This window comes from Aureobasidium namibiae, assembly GCF_000721765.1.
Source record: "Aureobasidium namibiae CBS 147.97 unplaced genomic scaffold scaffold_17, whole genome shotgun sequence".
NCBI classification, from domain to species: domain Eukaryota; kingdom Fungi; phylum Ascomycota; class Dothideomycetes; order Dothideales; family Saccotheciaceae; genus Aureobasidium; species Aureobasidium namibiae.
In genome coordinates this window covers 232,510-253,483 of record NW_013581192.1, presented here as the reverse complement: position 1 = coordinate 253,483, position 20,974 = coordinate 232,510, and the positions used below count along the sequence as shown (strand labels likewise).

Here is a 20,974-nt window from a genome sequence, read left to right as displayed (position 1 = left end):
GGCACGATGCACTCCTTGGGACAGCTCTCTTGGAAGTCGGACAACTGAGAATACTCCAGATGCTTGAGATGATCTTCCTGCGCCACGAGCGTCAACAGAATGTTCCGAGATCCAAACGTCTGGTCGTCGCCGCTTACCCGGAATTTGTCAGATCGTCTGTCAAGATTTACATGACTTGACGTGAGCCGCAAGGACATTCTCTCGAAAGGGACAAGGCATGGGCTGATCGTCGTTGATCAACACCACAACCAAAATTCCGTGCCTGATCATGCTGATTTCCATGACGGTCCCCAGTCGACTCTTTACTGGGTCGGGACGCGTTCATACGAGCGTGGGCATTGCACGGCTGGTGACAAGGCAAGCGGCCACTCTTGGTGACGTATTTTTGTATGGGGAACCGAACTGAACGGCATGGAGACATGAATCTCCTACATATTCTTTCCGCTCTCGGAGATCTTTCAGCTATCATGACGATCTGAACCTCAGCACGGTGCTGAGAGTCAGGATCCACGAAATCGAGAGATTGCGTAGATGTACCAAAGACGACGGCTGATTCGTACATGGAGAAACTTTCAATGTCTGGTACTCATACATAAGGGGGTGCCATTCGCTCGCCCCAAGCGTGGTGTTGTTTTTCAGGTTATCTTGTCGAAACACTGTTCGACCACTCTTCCAACATGCAGGGAATCTCGGTTGCGCTCGCTTTCCTCTCGCTTACTGGCTCTAGTTTCGCTAGACCAGCCCCAGCGGAACCCGTGCCTTCACCAACCACCACCGCCATCGCTTCTCTCGAGGACAGGGATCTGATTGGCGACCTTACTGGGGCTGTAGGCGGTGTCCTGGGCGACGCTGTAGGAGACATCAACGACGCTCTCTCCAAAGTTGGGGTCGGCCAGCTTGCTGGAACACAAGCATGGAGCACAATCTCATCAGCTTTGGCACAAGTCACGGCGACTAAGACTCAGACCAACGCTGCATCGGCCATCTCCCAACTGTCTAGCATCCACGCTGCTAAGCCTTCGGCGAACCTGTTCGAATTTGTTGCTGCCGTCGCCGCAGAAGGCCTAACCGCCAACTCCGTCAATGATCTTCTCGGCTTTGTCGACGGCTTGGCCACTGGTGAGAACAGCATGAGCAATGTCAACATCCAGCAGCCCAAGGACACCATCTACCCCAAGAAGGGCAACGACCCCAAGTATAGCGTTACCGAGTCCTCGTTGCGTGCCGCCATCTACATTCCTCCTTCGTTCCAAGGCGGCAAAATTCAACCTGTGATTCTGATGCCTGGTACGGGAGCGACTGGATACTTTACATATGTTGGAAACTGTAAGAAACATCTCTACGATATATATTGTATAACTTATACTGATGTGGGGCTAGATATCAAGCTTCTTACCGGATCAAGCTACGCTGACCCCGTGTGGCTCAACATTCCTGGATATCTCCTGAACGATGCTCAGGTCAATGCTGAATACGCTGCGTACGCGATCAACTATATCGCTAGCATTACTGGCAAAAAGGTATCCATCATTGGCTGGTCTCAAGGCAACATCGATATTCAGTGGGCATTCAAGTACTTCACCTCGACGGTGAAAAACACCAGGAATCACATTGCTATCAGCCCTGATTATGCTGGTACCGTCAACGCCAATCTCATTTGCCCCGATGGGCTTCCGTGTGATCCCTCCGTCTTCCAACAGCACTACAAGGGCACGAGCAACTTCATCGACAAGATGAGGCTCAACAACGGAGACTCGGCTTACGTTCCCACGACCACTGTCTATAGCGGACTTTTCGACGAGATTGTCGAGCCTCAGCAAGGCACAGGTGCCTCGGCATACCTCAATGACGCCCGCAAAGTGGGCGTCACCAACAACTACCTTCAGGGCATCTGCCCTGGCCTACCTGGCGGTTCTTTCTACACTCACGAAGGTGTACTTTACAATCCGATTGCATTCGGCCTGGTCAAGGATGCTCTGATCGACGGTGGCGCTGGTAAGACATCTCGTCTTGACCTCAACAAGCTATGTAACATGTACCTCGCCGACGGTCTCAACGTGGGCGACCTGCTCCTTACCGAGAACGCCATTCTGGTCGCTGCACTTTCACTCGTCCTCTACGAGCCCAAGGTCTCAGTCGAGCCCGCTATCAAGGCATATGCCACATACTAATCACCTCACGAACGCCAAACCTTTGTAAATATTCTGGTCTTACAATCTGTACATATATCATGACCACATAGAGCAGCTGGTGGAATACCCGGGTTGACGAAAGCTGATGAACCTTTTTGTATACATATATTGTTATTTGCTTATTGTTTTCTCTTTGAAGAGGCTCGTGTTGCGCAGAACCTAATGTTCTTTTGAGTTGTCGTTGCTGATGGGCGTTGTGTCGTGCAAATATACTATGGTGCAATCGTTGCTCCTCAAAGTTTGGGGTTGGTCATCATGTCGTCAATGTCGCTGGGTGTTCAGGATTGTTAAAGCGGCATAAGTCCAAGCAGACCAATGATGGCCTGGACGAGGAATGGCTGGGCAGTGTCGGTAAGTGTTGGTGACGAGCAAAGCGGAACTTGGGACACATACAGTTTGGAGGTTTCTCTCGGCATGACTTCCCAGAGTAGCAGCGGTGCTTGTTCCGACGATGATGAAGCCACCGTCCGTGGTAGCCGCTGAACCCGTGGTGGCAGGAGACGTGCCAGTGGTAGTCAGACCGCTTGCAACAATAAGACCGCCTCCTGACGTAGGCGATGTTCGGAATGACGAAGCAGAGGCAGTCAGGGGCTGAGAAGCGGCAGCTGTGGTCGAGGCGACAGAGCCGCCAGAGGCGATGACACCGCTGGTGATGATGGACGAGATGGCGCCGGTGCAAACGGCACCGCTGGGACAGCAAGCAACATGGCCAGCCTGATCAGGAGCGCAGACGGCCGAGTTCGCACAGCAAAGACCTGGTGCACCAATGGATGCACAGTTTTTGTAATTTGTCGGACAGGACGTTGGATCCAGCGCGCGTTTGGGCAGCTCATGGTGGAATGTTTCGTTGGAGCTTGTCTGTTGCGACCATTCGAGCACGGACAGAAACGGCGAGAAGAGTGATGCTTCTGCCAACGAGGTCAAGAGCAACAGAACGCTGCAGAGATGCCAGAAGCCAGATCGAGACAGCATGATTGTTTGCAAATTCGGGCTTTGTCAAGGGTGCGAGTGCTTCTATCTGGTTGCTGCCCGAAGAGATCAAAGGTTGCGTCTGTTTGCTTCTCGGCTGTTGGCAGGTGAATGCATGTGGCCCCCACGGCAGCTCTCTCTTCACTCACAAGCTCTCATCCTCCAGCTTTCAATCGATGCACTGCACACCTTTATGACTCCAGCGTACGCCGTATACCAAGTAGGTAACGTGTGAAGCTTCGAAGATGCGCATTTCTCCAGGGAAATTGGATCATGTTTGTCGAAAAGCGATAAGCCCTCGACTATCCTGATACATGCTTTACATCGCTGTAGGGGAAGTGTGGCAGTAAAAGCGGTCAACATAAGAGGAGCCGGAAGAGAGCCTGAACGAGCGAACCCTCCTCGCCCAATGTCGCATAACAGTCGAGTCGGAGAGCTAGGCTCTACGGAAGCAGCTATGAGCATCTCACATCACATCTTAGAACAGGGCAGGCGGGACGACCGTACTTTCTGAAACGTCCAAGTGCGACTGACTGACCTCCGAGATGGGAGAAACTCACTTGGATTGACATGATGATCGGCTTCATCACCATTCGAAGAACGCATTACCATGTTGCATCTTATACTCTTGTTTGGCTTATTTTGCCCCATTGCTTCCTCTCAGACGGCCTGTCCGTTCTTCGACTCCGCAGAGCACAATTATACCGCCTGGTCAGAGAGCCACATAGCCACGTGGTGCAAAGATCATGACCCCTTGTCAACGTCTCAGTGTGCCAGTCAGTTTGATACACTTGGTGTCTAGTCTGATTGCTGACACAGAAGAGCTGTTGTATGGCCACCCGCCCTCCAGTATCCTGAACGTGTCGAGTTACGTCGCAACTTCAAGGAGCATCTCTTCCAGCTCGAACCCAGAATTGGCACTCGAAAAGACTGCATTGCCCGCTCATCCGCTCTTCAACTCAACTCTACGAGACATGCAATCGGCTTGAGCGAAGCCGTGACCTGTGACCTCTATTCTTTTCACCCCAAACGACGAAATGAATGCGTATGCTATCCCGTATACAGTGACCACGTCACATCGATCACTACCGTTGTCCAAGGCATCTACAGGGTCCTCGAGACCACATCCGTCTACTACCCACCAACTCAAGTCATAGAAAGCTGCCTGCTCGCAGCTGCTGCTCAAGGCCCGCCCGCCATCTGCGACCCACATAGATCGAGATGTCAAGTGTCTGCCGAGGTCCTTTATCGAACACGGAGAGTTACTGGAGACTTTCCATACTGTCCCACACCTGGCCTGCATGCATCTAGTCACCAGCCGATTCGCACCATCGCACCTTGGAGATCTCACCATACCACAACGGTGACTGTTACATCATCAAATGCCTGGGGACCGCTGCCGACTGGTTCTGACTGCGAAAGGGATGGTGAGGAGAAGTCACTCTGCAAGAACGACAAGTGTATGTGGGGTTTCCTCAAGCCTTGGGAATCCCAGACGGTCAGATTGGTCACAATCACAGGCTCCAATGGCGTCTCGCTCTTTGGTTCTGTGAAAGAAAGTGTCAACATCACCACACCGCATTGGGGGTTCCTTGCTCCGGCCACGACTACTAAAAAGAGCACGACTACGACGTCGGGTTACGACACGTCAAAGTTCAAAAGCAAAAAGCCCGAATCATCGGCTCACTCTACCTCTCCGCCAGCACCGGTATGCACTAACGAGCTTGACTGCAGAGAATACTGCGAGAAGAGGATAAAGGCACCAAAGAAGCACATGATGGCACTTCTAGTTGGCGGCACTGCGTTTACTGGGATCGCGGGTCTGGCAATGCTGCTGAAGATATACAGCAAACACATTCATCGCTGGTGTAGGGCTCGACACGACCGCCGCAGAAGCGCTGACACATATGCTCAACCTCCAATGGATGATGGGAGTGTGCAGGGCTTGCAGCTAGCGCAGGCACCTCCAGTTCAGGCGAGAAGCAGAGGTCATGTGCGGTTCCAGGTTGATGGCGCCGACAGTGAGTGCTGTCGATGTGCTCGATGATAGAGATCATGTCCCCAGAAGGTCGAGCGGCCACGAGTTTCGTTTTTGATCGAGCTCTAGCATTGCGCGTGAAGCGAGTCAATAGCTGAAAGATGAGGAAGACAGGACATGACATTCTTATCCCTTCGCATAGAATATACACACGTTCCCGACTACCACAGTCATATCGTTGTGTGCGTAATTGGTGATGGTTTGCCTGAGGATGAACTGAATGATCAGGAAGATGCAGGCCAGGCTTGGCGGGAAGATTGTCCGCATCCAAAGCTCCACGTCATTTATTGGTCGTGCATACCTACTTAGCTGTTTGCGCCGCGAACCACAACCTAGAGACAACTGTCACAGCACCGCAGTACGCCCAGCATGGTGTCTCTCTTGCTTACCGTCTTCCTGCTGAACGTGGCAATCCATCTCATCAACACACTTGGCGCTGCGACCATCAACGAGCTGGTATGGACATGATGGAATTCTGCTTGCGACTCGACGGACACTGAATACTCGTAGCTCTGGGTCCTCTACAACAAGCTCCCTACACCCACGGCGAAAAATGCGCACAACTCGGCACGACTGAAGAAGGAGGTGGTGCGTCTGAAGCGCGAGATGAATGCTGTCAGCGCTCAAGACGAGTTTGCCAGATGGGCCAAACTGCGCAGGACCCACGACAAAGCCGTCGCCGAGTACGAAAAGAGCAGTATGTCAAGGCTTTACTATACATTTGCGCACGAAGACCTCATCTGACAAGAATGACAGCAAGCTCGGTTCAAGACACCAAGGCCAAGTTCGACAAGACGGCCAATGTCCTTCGCTGGCTCGGTACAAATGGCATGCGCTACCTTCTACAGTTCTGGTTCTCGCGTCAGGCACTGTTCTGGCTCCCGCAAGGCTGGGTCCCTGGTTACGTCGAATGGCTCCTCGCATTCCCAAGGGCACCCAAGGGCAGCATCAGCATCCAGCTTTGGGGCATTGCATGTGCCAGTGTCATCTCCATGGCGAGCGAAGCCACCGTCGCCGCATATGTATTGGTTACCAAGCGCCCCGACATGCAGACGGGCAAGCAGGAGCAGGAGCCACAAGCATTCAAGAGCGGCGGAGCAGCAAGCACAGCCGGAGGAGACAAGAAGGAATTGTAAACAGACGCATAGCACACGAATTGTTGTAGTGATACCCAAGAGAGGATTGTAATTAGGCATGTCTCTCAACATTTTGACGCAAGATCTTCAAAGCAAAGCTCAGAAACTGCAACACGAGTGAGATGATCTTGGCAGATCGTTGGGCTCAATATTGGCGTCGATTTTGAACTCGTGACCTTGGAAAAGGTAGCGGTCGCCGAGTCTTCGAATCCGCCGTGCAAGATGCTAGGTATGCATTATCTACGTGACAGAGGTTGCACCTCGATGCATGTCTTGTGCAAGGACGGGGTGCTTGAGGCTGCGCATATTGGCGTCAACGTCTTCAAACTCGATCGATCGTGCAGAAACATGATCGGGTCATTGCAAAAGAAAGGTCGGAAGCGTCGACGAGGAAACGAGAAAAAGAAGTAGAAGTGTGGAAGCCGCGATGCTTATTAAGCTCTTGCCAAATTGAATTGTGACGCGACGCGGGAGGAAGGCGCGTCGCGTGTCTACGACGCGGCTTCCTGTTTTGAAGAACCTCTTCTCTCCTCGTCCTCCCCCCCTTCTCCCTCTCTCATATCTGCAACTCTACAGTCTTGACGACTTTATCTGCTTCTTCTTTGATACCCCTCCTGCTTCTACATCTTTAGTACCGCCCTTCTCTCATATACCCCCTCCATCGTCCACCCTTCGAGAGCTACAGTCTCCTACCTTCTTCTCCTCATCTCTTCATATCCACTCAACGCGTCACAATGTTCGTGTACAAGCGCGGTAAGTCTTCTCTCCTAGCTGCTATACACACAGAGGTACTGACAGACTCTTAGACGGACGCAAGGAGCGTGTCCAGTTCGACAAGATCACAGCCCGTGTCTCGAGGTTGTGTTACGGCCTCGACCCCGACCATGTCGACGCTGCTGCTATCACCATGAAGGTCATTGCCGGTGTCTACCAGGGCGTCAACACAATCCAATTGGACGACTTGGCTGCCGAGACTGCTGCATACATGACAACCACCCACCCCGACTACGCCGTTCTCGCCGCACGTATTGCCGTGTCCAACCTCCACAAGCAGACCAAGAAGCAGTTTTCTGCTGTCATCTCGGATCTGTACCACTATGTCAACCCCAAGACCAGAAAACGCGCCCCCATGATCTCAGAAGAGACATACAAGACAGTCATGGACCACGCCGAAGAGCTCAACTCGGCCATTGTCTACGACAGAGATTTCAACTACCAATACTTCGGTTTCAAGACGCTAGAGCGCTCATACCTCCTCAGACTCGAGGGCAAGGTTGCCGAGAGACCCCAGCAGATGATCATGCGTGTCGCTGTCGGTATCCACGGCGAGGATATTGAGGCTGCCATTGAGACCTACAACTTGATGTCGCTCAAGTACTTCACCCACGCTTCGCCCACTCTCTTCAGTGCTGGAACTCCCCAGCCCCAGCTCGCTTCATGCTTCTTGATTGACATGAAGGACGACTCTATTGACGGTATCTACGATACTCTCAAGACCTGCGCCATGATCTCAAAGAATGCTGGTGGTATTGGTCTCAACGCTCACTGCATCCGTGCAACTGGCTCTTACATCGCCGGTACCAACGGCACATCCAACGGTCTCGTTCCCATGCTCCGTGTCTTCAACAACACTGCTAGATACGTTGACCAGGGTGGCAACAAGCGTCCCGGTGCCTTCGCCATTTACCTCGAGCCTTGGCACGCCGATGTCTTCGCCTTCCTCGACCTCCGCAAGAACCACGGTAAGGAGGAAGTTCGTGCTCGCGATCTCTTCTACGCCCTCTGGATTCCCGATCTCTTCATGAAGCGCGTCGAGCAAAACTCGACCTGGACTTTGATGTGCCCTAGCGAGTGCCCTGGTTTGGCTGATGTCTATGGTGACGAGTTCGAGGCTCTGTACGAGAAGTACGAGCGTGAGGGCCGTGGTCGCGATACCATCCGCGCTCAGAAGCTGTGGTACGCCATCCTCGAGGCTCAGACCGAGACCGGCAACCCCTTCATGCTTTACAAGGATGCCTGCAACCGCAAGAGCAACCAGAAGAACCTCGGTGTCATCCGCAGCTCCAACCTGTGCACCGAAATTATCGAGTACACTGCTCCCGATGAGGTCGCCGTCTGCAACTTGGCCTCGCTCGCTCTGCCTACCTTCGTCGACATGAACGAGGAGAAGTTCGACTTCAAGAAGCTCCACGAGGTTGTCCAGGTCGTTACCAAGAACTTGAACAAGATCATCGAGATCAACCACTACCCTGTCCCCGAGGCTCGCAAGAGTAACTTCCGCCACCGTCCTATTGGTCTTGGTGTTAGCGGTCTTGCTGATGCTTTCCTCGCCCTTCGTATGCCTTTCGACTCTCCTGAGGCGAGACAACTCAATATCCAGATTTTCGAGACCATCTACCACGCCGCCTTGACTTCGTCTTGCGATCTGGCTGAGAAGCTTGGCCCCTACGAGACCTACGCTGGCTCTCCTGTCTCTAAGGGTGAGCTCCAGTACGATATGTGGGGCGTCACTCCCTCTGACCTCTGGGACTGGGAGGCCTTGAAGGAGAAGATTGCCAAGGATGGTGTCCGCAACTCGCTGCTTGTTGCACCTATGCCTACCGCAAGTACTTCGCAGATTATGGGCTTCAATGAGTGCTTCGAGCCCTACACCTCCAATATCTACTCTCGTCGTGTTCTTGCTGGAGAGTTCCAGGTCGTCAACCCTTGGTTGCTCAAGGATCTCGTCGACCGCGGTCTTTGGTCTGACAACATGAAGAATCGCATCATCGCTGACGGTGGTTCTATTCAACGCATTCCCAACATCCCCGACGAGCTCAAGGCTCTTTACAAGACCGTTTGGGAGCTCAGTCAGCGTCACATCGTCCAGATGGCTGCTGACCGTGGTGCCTTCATTGACCAGTCTCAATCGCTCAACATCCACATGCAGGCTCCTACTATGGGCAAGATCACCAGCATGCATTTCACTGGCTGGAAGCTCGGCTTGAAGACCGGCATGTACTACCTTCGTACCATGGCTGCTTCCGCCCCTATTCAGTTCACTGTCGACCAGGAGAAGCTCAAGGTCGTCGACACCAACGTTGCCCGCAACCCTGCTAAGAAGCGTGGAATTGCCGGCGCTGGTTCGCCTGCCATCCAATCTCCTACCCCTCAGCCCATGTACGATTCGAAGCAACCTCAGAACTCGGCGGTCGCCAACGGTGTCCCCACACCTTCGACTACTCCTCCGCTCGAGGCTGAGACCAAGTCGACTCCTAAGAAGGAGCTGCCCATGAGAGCACCCCCGTTCACTGCTGACCTTCCTGAAGGAAGCAGCCCTAAATTGGTCGCCGCCGACAGCAATGTTGGTACTCCCGACGAGGAGATCAAGAGAACTGTCAACCAAGATGAGGATGCTGCCGACGACAGCAAGGATCGTGAGGGCGACATCTACGCTGACGCCGTCCTGGCTTGCAGCATTGACAACCCCGAGTCTTGCATCATGTGCAGTGGTTAGACGAAAGTTGTTACATGGGAAATTTGTTCATGTATTATGAGGGAAGGAAAGCGATTATGCACTGGCGTGGGGATATACCAGTTTGGAACAATGGCGTTCAGGTTGAGCGGGTGGAGCAAGTTTCGATTGTGTAATAATATAGATAGCTTAGAGAATCGCAACAGATTGGTTTTCATACTTGACGCTGTGTCTCCCTTGTTTTGTCCGAGTTCTGTGTCGGTAGTTTTGCTTGTACGCGGCGAGAAGGCCAGTTGACTTCTCGCTCAAAGTAGAAGGAGCTATCTACTTTTTAATCGTGTCTGATTAGGTCGACGTGGTCCTGCCTATCTCATGGCCAGCGGTAAAGATGAAATATCTTTTTATTTTTTCTTTTTGGCTTGCGGTGATGGGACGAAGCTCTTGAAATGGATAGGAATGGTTGTGGGTTGAGAACAAGGTGCTCCGTCGGAGCTTTGGCAACTGCAGCCGAGTGGTGGGGAATATACAAGCCCTGCATAACTATGCACAAGGTAATAAACACTCACTCTTTGTCCATGCACTTTTCTTCGTCGACTTCTTACATCGATCACCCAAGATCTCCGATTCGTTTTACAGCACAAGAGAGTCGATTTCCACACAAACACATGGCGAACAACAAGATATCAAATAGCTTGAGACAGCTTCATAGCCAAGTGTATTTGATCTTACGATCAAGGGATCAAGAAATGACAAGCACCAAAGCCCCATACAAGCAACCCTTTTTACAAATCATCCCTATCGTACGCGATCATTGATCGGAGCAGCGCGGATGTCTCTCTTCGAAGATGTACCCCTGGGCAATGCGCTCGTGCAGTCAATGAAGTTGGCTTGCGCGGACGAAGGAATACCCAACACACTCAAGCGGGCCATGGCATCGGCGAAAGAGGATGTCCACTTGCCCTGGTTTCCAACGAAGCCCTGGAACTGCTTGCCCACGGTCGTTGATGCATTGGAGAGGTTGATGTCGGACTGAAAGCGGTAGATGCCGGCTGGAGGGTTGTTGACCTGAGCGTAGTAATCGATATCCCAGCGGCCGGGTGTGGAATCTTGCTGACCACCTTCAGGGATACCATTGGCTTGTTGAGTGAATGCCTTGCTGGTTGAGTGTGCGCCGATCAGAGCCGCCAAATCTCTGGCACTGAATCCCTTGTCGAGGAAAAGTTGGAACAAAATATCGTGAGATGAGTTGGGACCGAATCCGGCAGGAAGGAAGCCATCAGGGGCGATTGTGCTGGAGTCTGTCCTGCCGACGACGGTCTTGATCTTGGGGCCTCCAGGACACGTGAGCACAGCATGTGCTCCAGCAAACTGAATCAGGTCTGCAGCACCAACTGTGGCCTTTTGGTTGTACGAAGTATACTTGGCCATCAGCCAATCATGGTAGGGGCCTAGTCCTCCGTTCTCTGGACGGTTAATCTCGTCTGCGTTCAGCAGAAGTGACCCGTCAGCGCCGCCTGCAGCAGGTGCGTAGAAAGTTGTCTTTGATGAGTATGGTCCTGTACAACATGTCAGATCTCAGTCAGAGTATACTGAGCCAGATTACTAACCGGCATCGTGGAATGCAAATCTGATAGCAGCTCTCGCGAGATCAGTGCATTGGCCATCAGAGCCCAAGAATGAGGTGGTGAGGTCAGAAGAGATGTTGTTCCAGATAGCTGGACAGCCACCTGAGCCACCTCTGCGGGCAACAAGTGTGTTTGGAATGGCGTTGTTGAGCGAAGACGCAAGAAGAGAGGTGAATGACGAAGCCGCCTCAGGCATTGAGAATGCATCTGCGCTCAAAGCGCTGACCAATATCAGAGAAGCGAGGTTCGCAAACATGTTGAACGAAAGAAGAGAGTCCGAAATCGAGAGTGTCGAAGAGTGATGAGATGGTGCTGATAGTTGACGAGAGGCGCTTCCACAGAGGTCCTTTATACACAACCTGATATGCTGTGGATGGGCTTCCAAGGTGTCTCGATTGGCCAAACACAGCGCAATCACTAACCACAACGCCTAGACTCTTACAAGAATCACAGCTACCAAGCCACATGGCGGAGACACCGAGCTGTGAGTAGTCCACGGCCAGTGGCAAGGACAATGCAATCGTGCTCGGACATTGTATAGCTGAGAAAGATACAGTGAAGCTATGGAGGGTAAAGTTCTGGCCCATGTGCTGACCAAGTTGTCATATTGGTAGTATTCTCGGTGTTCGCGAAACTCTGAATGTGAGCATCACAGAACGACCTTCGGAATTCAGCCACAGGCTCCAGATGACAAGTGTCGATGGCGCTTTCTCGAGCATTCAAACAAGCCTCGTAGCCATCTTGGGTGTATCGATGCTTGTCGTGCATGCTTCAATTGGAGTCTGGACCAAGAATCAGAGGCGTTGTACCTCTTGGATGAGTGCTGAGTGGCCTTCAATGAGAGGCTGACTGCTGAGAGTGGTCGTTTGGGATATGTGTAAAAGCTCAAGCGTAGAATTATCGGTCCAGGGCCAGAAGAGCTCCGGTTTTCGGGAAACTCTCTTCGTCTGGGAAAGGTTGCTCGCATGCATGCCTCATTCCAAGTTTACTATGAGTTCCAGATTGGGGAAGTTGATGTGAGGTTCGTTCTCGGGCGGGGGAGAGATCTGAACCCTGATTTAGAGTTTCGGATATCCACCCCAAGTCCTCATGCAGTCATGCGAGAACCTATTCTAGCCGTACAGGCTTGGCTGAAGTCGTACTGTCACATGTATATGTATTGTACAATACGAAAGTACTGCTTGCTGACCAGAATCAGCTCTCATCAGTGGCCAGTGGCAATCCCGTCATGCTCCTGATCCGGATGCTGACCTGCAGCATACCCTTGTCCTTGATCTGGATCTAGAATTGTGCCTTTGTAAGAGTGTTTGACGTCCGGTGCAAGCCGAGGAACCATGGGAAAGGTGAGCGTGATGCCGTCGTCATTATCGACATGGACAAGGATCGGTGAGAAGAGAATCGCAATCCGTCGTTTCTATATAGAAGTTCACAATGTTCATACAGAACTTGAATCGATAGTACTTGAAGGAATTCATATATATTTACGAACAAACATTACAACTCTAAAGTTTTGGGTATCTTACAGTAAAACAATGCTAAACAATCAAATCCTTATTGCTTGCCAAAAAGACCTGGTGTAGATGCTCCTGCAAATGTCTTCTTCTCGGCTGGCAAGACTTTTGTACATTCTGTCAAATTATTGATGTTGTTGACACCAAGCATACTCAGCCTGACGTAGGCGGAAGCAAAGTCCTGTAACTGTTGTCAGCACTTGCCCGAGAACACGGCGTGCCGATGGTGGAGGCTTACCCCGTTCCAGTGACTCTGGTCTCCAATGAAAGATTGCCACTCGTCGCTAACTCTCGAGTCGTTTGCGGTGACAAGATCACTTTGAAACTTGAAAACCTTGCTGTTTGTTCCTGGCTGAAGAGTTTCGTTGTAAAAGGCTACATCCCATACCTGGAGCAAGTTATGATTAGCATGGTTTCTGTTGGTTGTATCTCGGATTGACGTACTCCGGGTGTAGAATCTTGACCGAAGCCAGCTTTCGTCTTGTCTGTGACGAATTGTTGGCTGGTGCTATGCGCACCAAGCAGAGCAGCTAGATCGTGAGGCTGAATCGTCTTGTCTTCAAAAAGGCTGATGATCTGGTCTGCACTCATCGTGACAGAAGGCATCAAGCCCTCGGGAGCGGCTTGCTTGCTGTCCTTGCGGCCAACGAAGACGCGGGTTCTAGGGCCCAATGGACATGTGACCACAGCGTGGACAGCTGCGAACTGGATGATGTCGGCGACACCGACACCAAATACCTTGGACCAGAGGAGAGCTTGGTTGGCAATGGCTTGCAAGCCGTTGTTGTCTATTTTCCAGGTGTAAGCCCCTTGTAAGAAACGCATCAAGCCGATCAAGTACGAACCTGCTCTATTGATCTCGGTGCCTGAAAGGATTATACTTCCATCAGCGCCACCAAAGTCTTGCCCGGCGGCTGCAAGAGAGCTTGACCACGACCCTGCATCGTGGAACCCAAGACGGATGGCTGCGCGTGCAAAGCCATTGCAGCGACCAGTAGGCCCGGTGAAGGCAAGTGTCATGGCTTGAGCAATATACCACCATACACAGCACGTATCGGCTTTACATGCCTTGGTACCAACCAGCCCAGGTGGACTGTAGCCAGCCACAGCCGAATCACCAGCTTCCGTTCCCATGAGAATGTTGTAGACGCTGGTGCCGACAGGAGTGGTGCCGCCGTTCTTGACATCACCCAACCCGACCCTTTGGATGTCACCATCGAAGGGAACATCCGGTGCTACTGCTTGAGGTGTGCGACGAGTAATCTCAGCCAGCTGTTTTGCCATTGCTGGCCATGCTTGAACATGTGCATTGAGGTTGAGAGACACAAAGGCCAAAAGAGGCGCTGCGAGAGAGATGCGCATGGCTGAGATGGTGTATGAGGGGCAAGGTTTGGGAGGAGAATTAGATGATACTGGACCCTTGTAGCAGAGTGAACCTGCAACGATTATTATATGTCCTCGAGAGAGTCTTGACGAGTCTAACCAGCTCGCCACAGCCAATTTTGAATCCATTCCTGGAGCATGTAGGATCTCTTCTAGATCCAGTGGAACTGGGGTGAAAGTGTTCAGCTTTAGGAGTACGTGACATGATGTACCTACCAATTTGGACAATATGCTGAGACAAGCTCGACTTTTCTCCGGTCTCTCGTATGACACGACGAGAAGCTGACCTACCAAGAGACATCCCTGCTATGGCCATAAAGGTGTGGTGGCTTCGATATCATTTTAAGGTTGTAACAACTCCGGTAAGCAGTCTGGCCCCCGACAGGTCCGATACTTTCGTGGAGTACTTTCAGCCGCACATGGACGTGGCTGAAATCCTATCTTGGCATCCATGGTCTTTATTGTGGCCAGCATAACAAAACAGGCAGGCCTGGGATCCCGACCAGAGAGCTTGCAGAAATTCCTAGTTCTGGGCTCGTATTCGGTTTCAAAAGAGTGTTTCCTATGGTAATGATTCAACGAGTCTACAGTGAAGTAGCTCAGCTCAGGTTATTTCGCTGCTCGGTGTCGACGACCAACCAGTATGTTCTCACCCTTCCAGATCTGAGCCATGGAGCCTGGCTCTTGGGGTGATTGATAATCTTCCATGTCGCGGCTATCATTGTTGGTCCTTCAGGTTGTAAGGACAGACTGCGTACCGGAACGTCGGAGCACTTCGTTCGATCATGAAATGAGCAGCTTATTTCCAGAAGCGCGGTTATCTTGTACTGTGCCTGTGTCAGAGTATGTCATGGGTATATACATGACGCGCATGGCTGTAGGCACTGGTCAGTACGCTTCACGTCGTGGTGCTGAGGATGGGATGCCACAACGAGCTATCGATCATCGCCTCAATGCCAGCTGTAGGTAGTGTTCACGAGTAGAACCACAGACTGATCCAACGTCTGTGTCATTAGCACAGATGGCGGGTCAAAGTTGCTTCGTGTAGATAGCTCGTGAGCCTTGAGTCCAGATTTGTGGGCTCCTCACAGAAGCAGGGGGCCTCGATACCGACTTGGTGGGGGCATTCTTTGAAGTATTATTGCCGCACATCTTGCCTGCGCGATAAGATGCCATTTCGTGCTCAATAATTTCTAGCTATGCTCCACCTTTGGGACCCACTAATGCTTTTGAGCTGAATGCCACCCATCTAATTCTTCTTCTTCTTGCGACCACCTTTCTTAGAGCACTTCGGCTCTGCTTTTGCTTTTGCTGTTGTGGAATCTGTCTCTACTGAAACAAGTTCCAACGACGCGTCTGTCAGTAACTCTCCGTGAACGATGCTCGCTCCTAGAATGTCCTTCTTGTACACTGTTTCTCCCTTTTTTTGTAATTCTGCCGCGACATCGTCGTCTTTGTCGGCGCCTAGATACAGCGTGATAGCACCAGCCTTGTGTTTGGACAGAGGTCCCGTCAGAGGGTTCGTGCCACCAGCTTGTCTGATGATGGCCATCACATCATCCCATCCTTTCTTGTAGGCTGATCGTTGCGCTGGCGTGATGTAGATGACCTGGCCGGTGAAGACTTTCGTGCGGTCAAGGTGTCTGGAGGGTTTGAGCTCCTCCGGGAGGAACTCACGAGCGTCTAACAAGGAGCCTGCCGCGGTGGATTGCGACACCCATTTGTCTGTAACGATGGTTTTGCCCAAAGTCAAACTATGGAGTAGTTTTGGTGTCTTGAGAAGCTCTCCAGGGCCTACGCATAAGAAGTTCGCCTTTTTGATGTCTTCGGTCTGACTAGCGCCCTGTTTCTGCAGGAACTTCATCAGGTTGCCTTTGTCGGTGATCTTAGTGTTGGAATAGAGTATGACTGGAGGGTTGGCCTTGTAGTGGCAATCAGGATGCGACGGCGAGCCAGATGGGGCATTCTCGCTGTCTATGCTCTTGTGCCTTTGAGAAACACGTCTCGGTGGTAATCCCTCATCCAGACTCTTGGTCCTTGAGGAGCTTCCGGAGGCAGTGCTTACCGGTGTGACTTCAGCAGTACTCGTATCAGCTTCGACGAGTTTTGCTCGCTTCGCAGACAGCGTCACAGAGTCGCTGTCAGAGACTGTCTTCCTCTTTCTGCTTGTGATGATCACGGAGGGAGTACGCTTGGGTTCAGTGACAGCGGCGTCTTGATCACCCATCATGTTCATGTCATTCGTGATCTCGTCATTGATGATATCCACTGGTGAAGCCACGTCTGAAAGTAAAGCAGTATCTGATGTCGGAGCTGCGGTTTGCGTATCTGGCGACTTCATTCCTTCCGTCGGTCCTTCGGTTGATGAATCCTTCTGAATCTGGCCTTGGACGACGACTGTGCTGGGCATCTCTTTCGAAGGGATTGGCAGCAGTGCTTGCGATGGAGGATTATCTTCGTTGAGATTTGAGAGAAGCATGCCCACTTCGGCAGCGCTGAAGCTTTGATCGAGAGGAGAAGGAGTGGGTTGTGTGGGTACGTGGAAGTGAAGGGTCTCGGAAGGCGAAGTATCTGGCAGCTCGCCAGTTTGAGTACCAGGTAAGCCATTGTCAGGATCCGCAACGCCGGTGAACTGTGGCTGCTCTGGATATGTATCGCCTATCGGAAGACTCTCAGGGATGGTTGACTCGTTTTGTGATCTGATTCGGCGGCGGTTGGGTGTTTCCTTGACCACTTGTGACTCTCTTGTGACAGGACGTGGCGTCGAACTAAGGTGCTCACGGCTCGTGGAGAACAAGTGTTGGGACTCTTCAGCTGATGTAGCACGATGAGCATTCGTAACCGGTTGAACAGCCTCGTCATCGGCCTCATCGTCAGTGTCTGCTTCTTGCTTGATCTCGTGCTTGATCCTGGGGGCTCCGGGTCCTGAAGACTCGACCTGAACATGTGCATATTCCGGACCTGGATCGAACGCAAGCTGAACACTGGCGCGTGTCACCTCAAACTCCACCATGTCGCCATGGCGTAGCAGAACACAGTGCTGTTGTTGGCCTGCAGTATAAGGTACAGAGACGCGCGAGATAAGTCCTTGAACAGGTGGTGGAGAACGAACAAATGTGTCTACAATATCAGAGCTGAACCTGATAGCACCGCCCACGAAAACTGAAGATTGCATTGATTAGCATCGTAAATCTCCAGGTGTTGACAGAATGTGAATGCCGCACGGCAGATAGATGTGGACTTACTGAATTGAGAGATCCAATCGCGTCTAGCTTGAGTTTCCTCGTCGTACTTGACGAATCTCCAGGTGTCAGCATCCGCTGTATTTCCCTCGATGTATATAGTTGCGTGAGTGCGTTGGTCGACGTTCTGTGTGTGGGTTCGCTCGCCGCCGGGGCTGGTCAAACTAACACGCCAGGAAGGCATTGTGGCCCATGTTAATGACAAAGAAGAAGAAGGCGTGTGTGAGTAGAACTAGAAGACGCGAAATGACTGTAAGAGGTCGCGTGCGAACGGAGGAAGACGCGTTGGAGATGAAGTGGTGACGACAAAGGTTCCACGCCTATCCCAAAGTGGAAGAGACGACCTCGAAGCTAGGTTGCTGATTTTATGACGGCAAGTCTATCTGCTGTGCCTGGCACCCTGTCGACACTTTTACTTCGTCCTCACAATTGCCTTGTGGACAATGTCAACTCATGCACTGCACACACCATCTCTATCGAAAACGCAATCTCAGAGCGAAGGAGTAGTGTCACTCATAACTACTACTGCCAGAGGTTGGCCTTCACACTTGAGAAATGACATGTGGAGATTGAGAACTGCAGTCTAGACTGGCACATGCTTTGACGCCTTGTCCGAGACCTAAAAACCACACACTTTGCCTGCAACTCCAGAAACGCAGGAGCTTCGAACGTTTACAGCAGAGTGGTCACCGTTGCGACACTTGTATACACACATGTCGAGAATTGAGTACGCTCGTGCACAGTTCAAGAGATGGTTGATTGTTGGTTCGCGTGATTGACGAAGATCTCCCTTGGCAATAAGCTAATCTTTAATCTTAATTTACCTGATGGCGCAAACTGCCTTTGAGCTTCCATAACTTATCCAGAGCGTGAGTTTGACAAGGCCAAGTTAGACGAAGGAGAATCAATAGCAGAGCCACATACGTGGGTGCTCCCGGCCGTACGTGCCTACGTCTTGCATGGCAATCGCACAATCAGCAGTTGTGAGCCGTCCCTTGCTGTGACGATCCTCGTCGTTTTGTCAAGACAATTGGCGGTCCTGTGGCTGCAAATAACGTCACTCACCGAGAGCTTTGACCCGGGATTTTGAGCTAGAGCAGGAATACAAAAACATTCACTCGGTGTCGCGCATCTCATCGGTCGCATTCCTTGCTTTGCGCAAAACTCTTTCTCTGCCGAACCTTCGACAACTCTGCTATCACCATGGCCGGCGGTGAAGCAAACAGCTACTATCAGATGCCGGATGGCAATGATCGCGCAAAAGATTATCCCATGCAACCGCAGCAGGCCTACAACCAGAATGGCCAACAGCACTATCAACAACAGGACTACCAACAGCCTTACCAGAATGGCCAGGGCTATTCGCAGCCGCCTCCCAATTACGGCCAAAACTTCAACCCTCGCCCCGAGATGAACGGTTACGACAACAAGCCTACCTTCGAGCAGGCCTTCAAGATCGATAAGCCCAAGTACAACGACTGGTGGGCTGGTCTTCTTTTCCTCGCTGTCTTTGCCGGATATGTCGTCGTCTCTGGCATCTCTCTTCAGGGCTATGGTGAGTAGATGCGTTTGCGCATGCGAGTCAAGAATTCTGGATGGCTGGCACATGTAATGGAATAGCGCTGATAATTGACTGTAGCTGCGACCAAGGGATTCAACGGCGGCGGTATCTATGACAGCAACAACGATTTCGGCCTCGATACCAACACTATCGTTCTCTTCGCTTTCTGTCTCGCCATGGCCATGGTGCTCAGTTATGCCTACATCTGGTTGGCCCGCGCATTTACCAAGCAATTCATCTGGATCACTGGTATCATCCATATCATCGCTGGTTTTGCGACCGCCATCTATATGCTGTCCAGAAGATACTGGTCGGGCGGTATTGTTTTCCTTCTCTTCTCGATTTTCACAGTCGTATGCTTTATCTCCTGGATTCCTAGAATCCCCTTCAGCGTAGTCATGCTGCAAACAAGGTATTCATGCTGCGGTAGCTTTGGGAAAATCTGGGATACTGATCGTGTGTTAGCATCGACGTTTCGAAGAAGTTCGGGCATGTCTACATCGTTTCGCTCGTTGGTGGCATTCTTGCGACCGCGCTCGGTGCTTGGTTCTCGGTCACTTTCGTTGCTGTGTATGTGAAATACGAACCAGGTGCCAATCCAGCCTGTTCTACTGGCGCTGGTGGCTGTTCAAGCGCCAAGGTCATTGGTCTGCTCGTCTTCATCACGTTTGCGATGTATTGGATCTCCGAATTTCTCAAGAACATGATTCATGTCATCATCTCTGGAGTGTACGGCTCGTGGTACTTCTGTTCCAACAACCCTCCCAAGAACATCACCCGAGGAGCCGCCCGCCGTTCTTTGACCTACAGTTTCGGAAGTATCAGTCTTGGAAGCTTGGTCGTTGCAATCATCAACATGCTCAGACAAGCATGCAGCATTGCACGACAGCAAGAAGCAAATTCTGGAAACATCGCGGCCGACATTGCACTTTGTGTTCTGCAGTGTCTTATCGGAATCTTGGACTGGGCTGTCCAGTTTATCAACGTAAGTGGAAGAAATAACCGAGGTGCAATATTTCGAAAGTTCTAGACAGCTCACGAAACAACAGAGATACGCCTTCAGCTATATCGCGCTATACGGCAAGGGCTATGTCCCTGCCGCCAAGGCCACTTGGACGTAAGTAACTCATTTATGCGGATACACGAATGAGGGGCTCGGCTGACTCGAACCACTAGTTTAATCAAAGACCGCGGAATCGATGCTTTGGTGAACGAGGTTTGTCTTTACCCAACCAGTAGTCTCGTGAGCTGTGTGCTGATAAATGTTGCTACTGCAGTGCTTGATTGGACCCGTATTGACTCAGGTATGTGCCAATGATCGTTGCTACTGCAGCGCTTGCTCGGACTCGTACTGACTTATCACTCAGGGTGCCACAGCCATCGCTTACCTGTGCGCTCTCTTGGCCTACCTGTACCTGATCTTCACCTCGCCTGCGTACAACAGCAACGGCGAGTACACACCCGTTGTCGTTGCGTTCGCATTCTTGATTGGTCTCCAAATCGCCAATATCTTCACAACCCCGCTCAGCAGCGGTATCGACACTATTTTCGTTGCTGCAGCATTCGACCCGCAAGTAATGATTACAGAACACCCGGATCTGTACGCCAAAATGGTGTCGACATATCCCCATGTTCAGCAGGCCATTCACGCCTAAGAAGGCGGTCGCTAATCGCAATCATTCGCTAGTTCGAACAGTTTTGGCCGCGGACCATCTCACTACAAGATACGGGGGTGCGTTTATTCTTTGTTGAGAAAAACTGGGCGCTCCCCTGTCGATTCGCGTATTGTTGCGTCAGATAGGGCGCAACCACTCAGGTGTTAGGGTGACTACGAGCCTCGGGTCTACGGATAATCAGGAACAG

At 51.6% G+C, this 20,974-nt stretch overlaps 9 protein-coding genes across 9 annotated transcripts; 5 read left to right on the top strand and 4 right to left on the bottom strand.

Annotated features, from left to right (window-relative positions):
• Window positions 1–992: 992 nt before the first annotated feature.
• M436DRAFT_27040 (alpha/beta-hydrolase) lies at window positions 993–2,171 on the top strand (the record flags this gene model as incomplete). Its single annotated transcript, XM_013568804.2, has 2 exons — window positions 993–1,326; window positions 1,381–2,171. Coding segments are annotated over 2 exons (1,125 nt in total), but the record flags the coding sequence as incomplete, so codon positions are not given.
• A 308-nt stretch (window positions 2,172–2,479) lies between these two features.
• On the bottom strand, window positions 2,480–3,164 carry M436DRAFT_54286 (uncharacterized protein; the record flags this gene model as incomplete). Its single annotated transcript, XM_013568872.1, has 2 exons — window positions 2,480–2,530; window positions 2,586–3,164. 2 exons carry the CDS (start codon window positions 3,162–3,164, stop codon window positions 2,480–2,482), a joined length of 630 nt encoding a protein of 209 aa, XP_013424326.1.
• Window positions 3,165–4,263: 1,099 nt separating this feature from the next.
• On the top strand, window positions 4,264–5,208 carry M436DRAFT_54007 (uncharacterized protein; the record flags this gene model as incomplete). Its single annotated transcript, XM_013568821.1, has 1 exon — window positions 4,264–5,208. A coding segment is annotated over one exon (945 nt), but the record flags the coding sequence as incomplete, so codon positions are not given.
• A 360-nt stretch (window positions 5,209–5,568) lies between these two features.
• On the top strand, window positions 5,569–6,335 carry M436DRAFT_54142 (protein get1; the record flags this gene model as incomplete). The annotated part of the gene is made up of 3 exons (XM_013568845.1): window positions 5,569–5,655; window positions 5,710–5,896; window positions 5,956–6,335. 3 exons carry the CDS (start codon window positions 5,569–5,571, stop codon window positions 6,333–6,335), a joined length of 654 nt encoding a protein of 217 aa, XP_013424299.1.
• Window positions 6,336–7,069: 734 nt separating this feature from the next.
• On the top strand, window positions 7,070–9,831 carry M436DRAFT_66564 (uncharacterized protein; the record flags this gene model as incomplete). The annotated part of the gene is made up of 2 exons (XM_013568924.1): window positions 7,070–7,088; window positions 7,142–9,831. 2 exons carry the CDS (start codon window positions 7,070–7,072, stop codon window positions 9,829–9,831), a joined length of 2,709 nt encoding a protein of 902 aa, XP_013424378.1.
• A 753-nt stretch (window positions 9,832–10,584) lies between these two features.
• M436DRAFT_54334 (heme peroxidase) lies at window positions 10,585–11,610 on the bottom strand (the record flags this gene model as incomplete). The annotated part of the gene is made up of 2 exons (XM_013568880.1): window positions 10,585–11,345; window positions 11,397–11,610. 2 exons carry the CDS (start codon window positions 11,608–11,610, stop codon window positions 10,585–10,587), a joined length of 975 nt encoding a protein of 324 aa, XP_013424334.1.
• A 1,394-nt stretch (window positions 11,611–13,004) lies between these two features.
• On the bottom strand, window positions 13,005–14,092 carry M436DRAFT_8913 (heme peroxidase; the record flags this gene model as incomplete). The annotated part of the gene is made up of 4 exons (XM_013568785.1): window positions 13,005–13,106; window positions 13,164–13,313; window positions 13,370–13,713; window positions 13,771–14,092. Coding segments are annotated over 4 exons (918 nt in total), but the record flags the coding sequence as incomplete, so codon positions are not given.
• A 1,465-nt stretch (window positions 14,093–15,557) lies between these two features.
• M436DRAFT_66561 (uncharacterized protein) lies at window positions 15,558–17,734 on the bottom strand (the record flags this gene model as incomplete). Its single annotated transcript, XM_013568923.1, has 2 exons — window positions 15,558–17,470; window positions 17,554–17,734. 2 exons carry the CDS (start codon window positions 17,732–17,734, stop codon window positions 15,558–15,560), a joined length of 2,094 nt encoding a protein of 697 aa, XP_013424377.1.
• Window positions 17,735–18,822: 1,088 nt separating this feature from the next.
• On the top strand, window positions 18,823–20,766 carry M436DRAFT_54220 (DUF580-domain-containing protein; the record flags this gene model as incomplete). The annotated part of the gene is made up of 7 exons (XM_013568860.1): window positions 18,823–19,105; window positions 19,190–19,523; window positions 19,577–20,096; window positions 20,161–20,228; window positions 20,288–20,327; window positions 20,389–20,415; window positions 20,479–20,766. The coding sequence occupies 7 exons, from the start codon at window positions 18,823–18,825 to the stop codon at window positions 20,764–20,766; spliced, it is 1,560 nt and encodes a 519-aa protein (XP_013424314.1).
• Window positions 20,767–20,974: the final 208 nt, after the last annotated feature.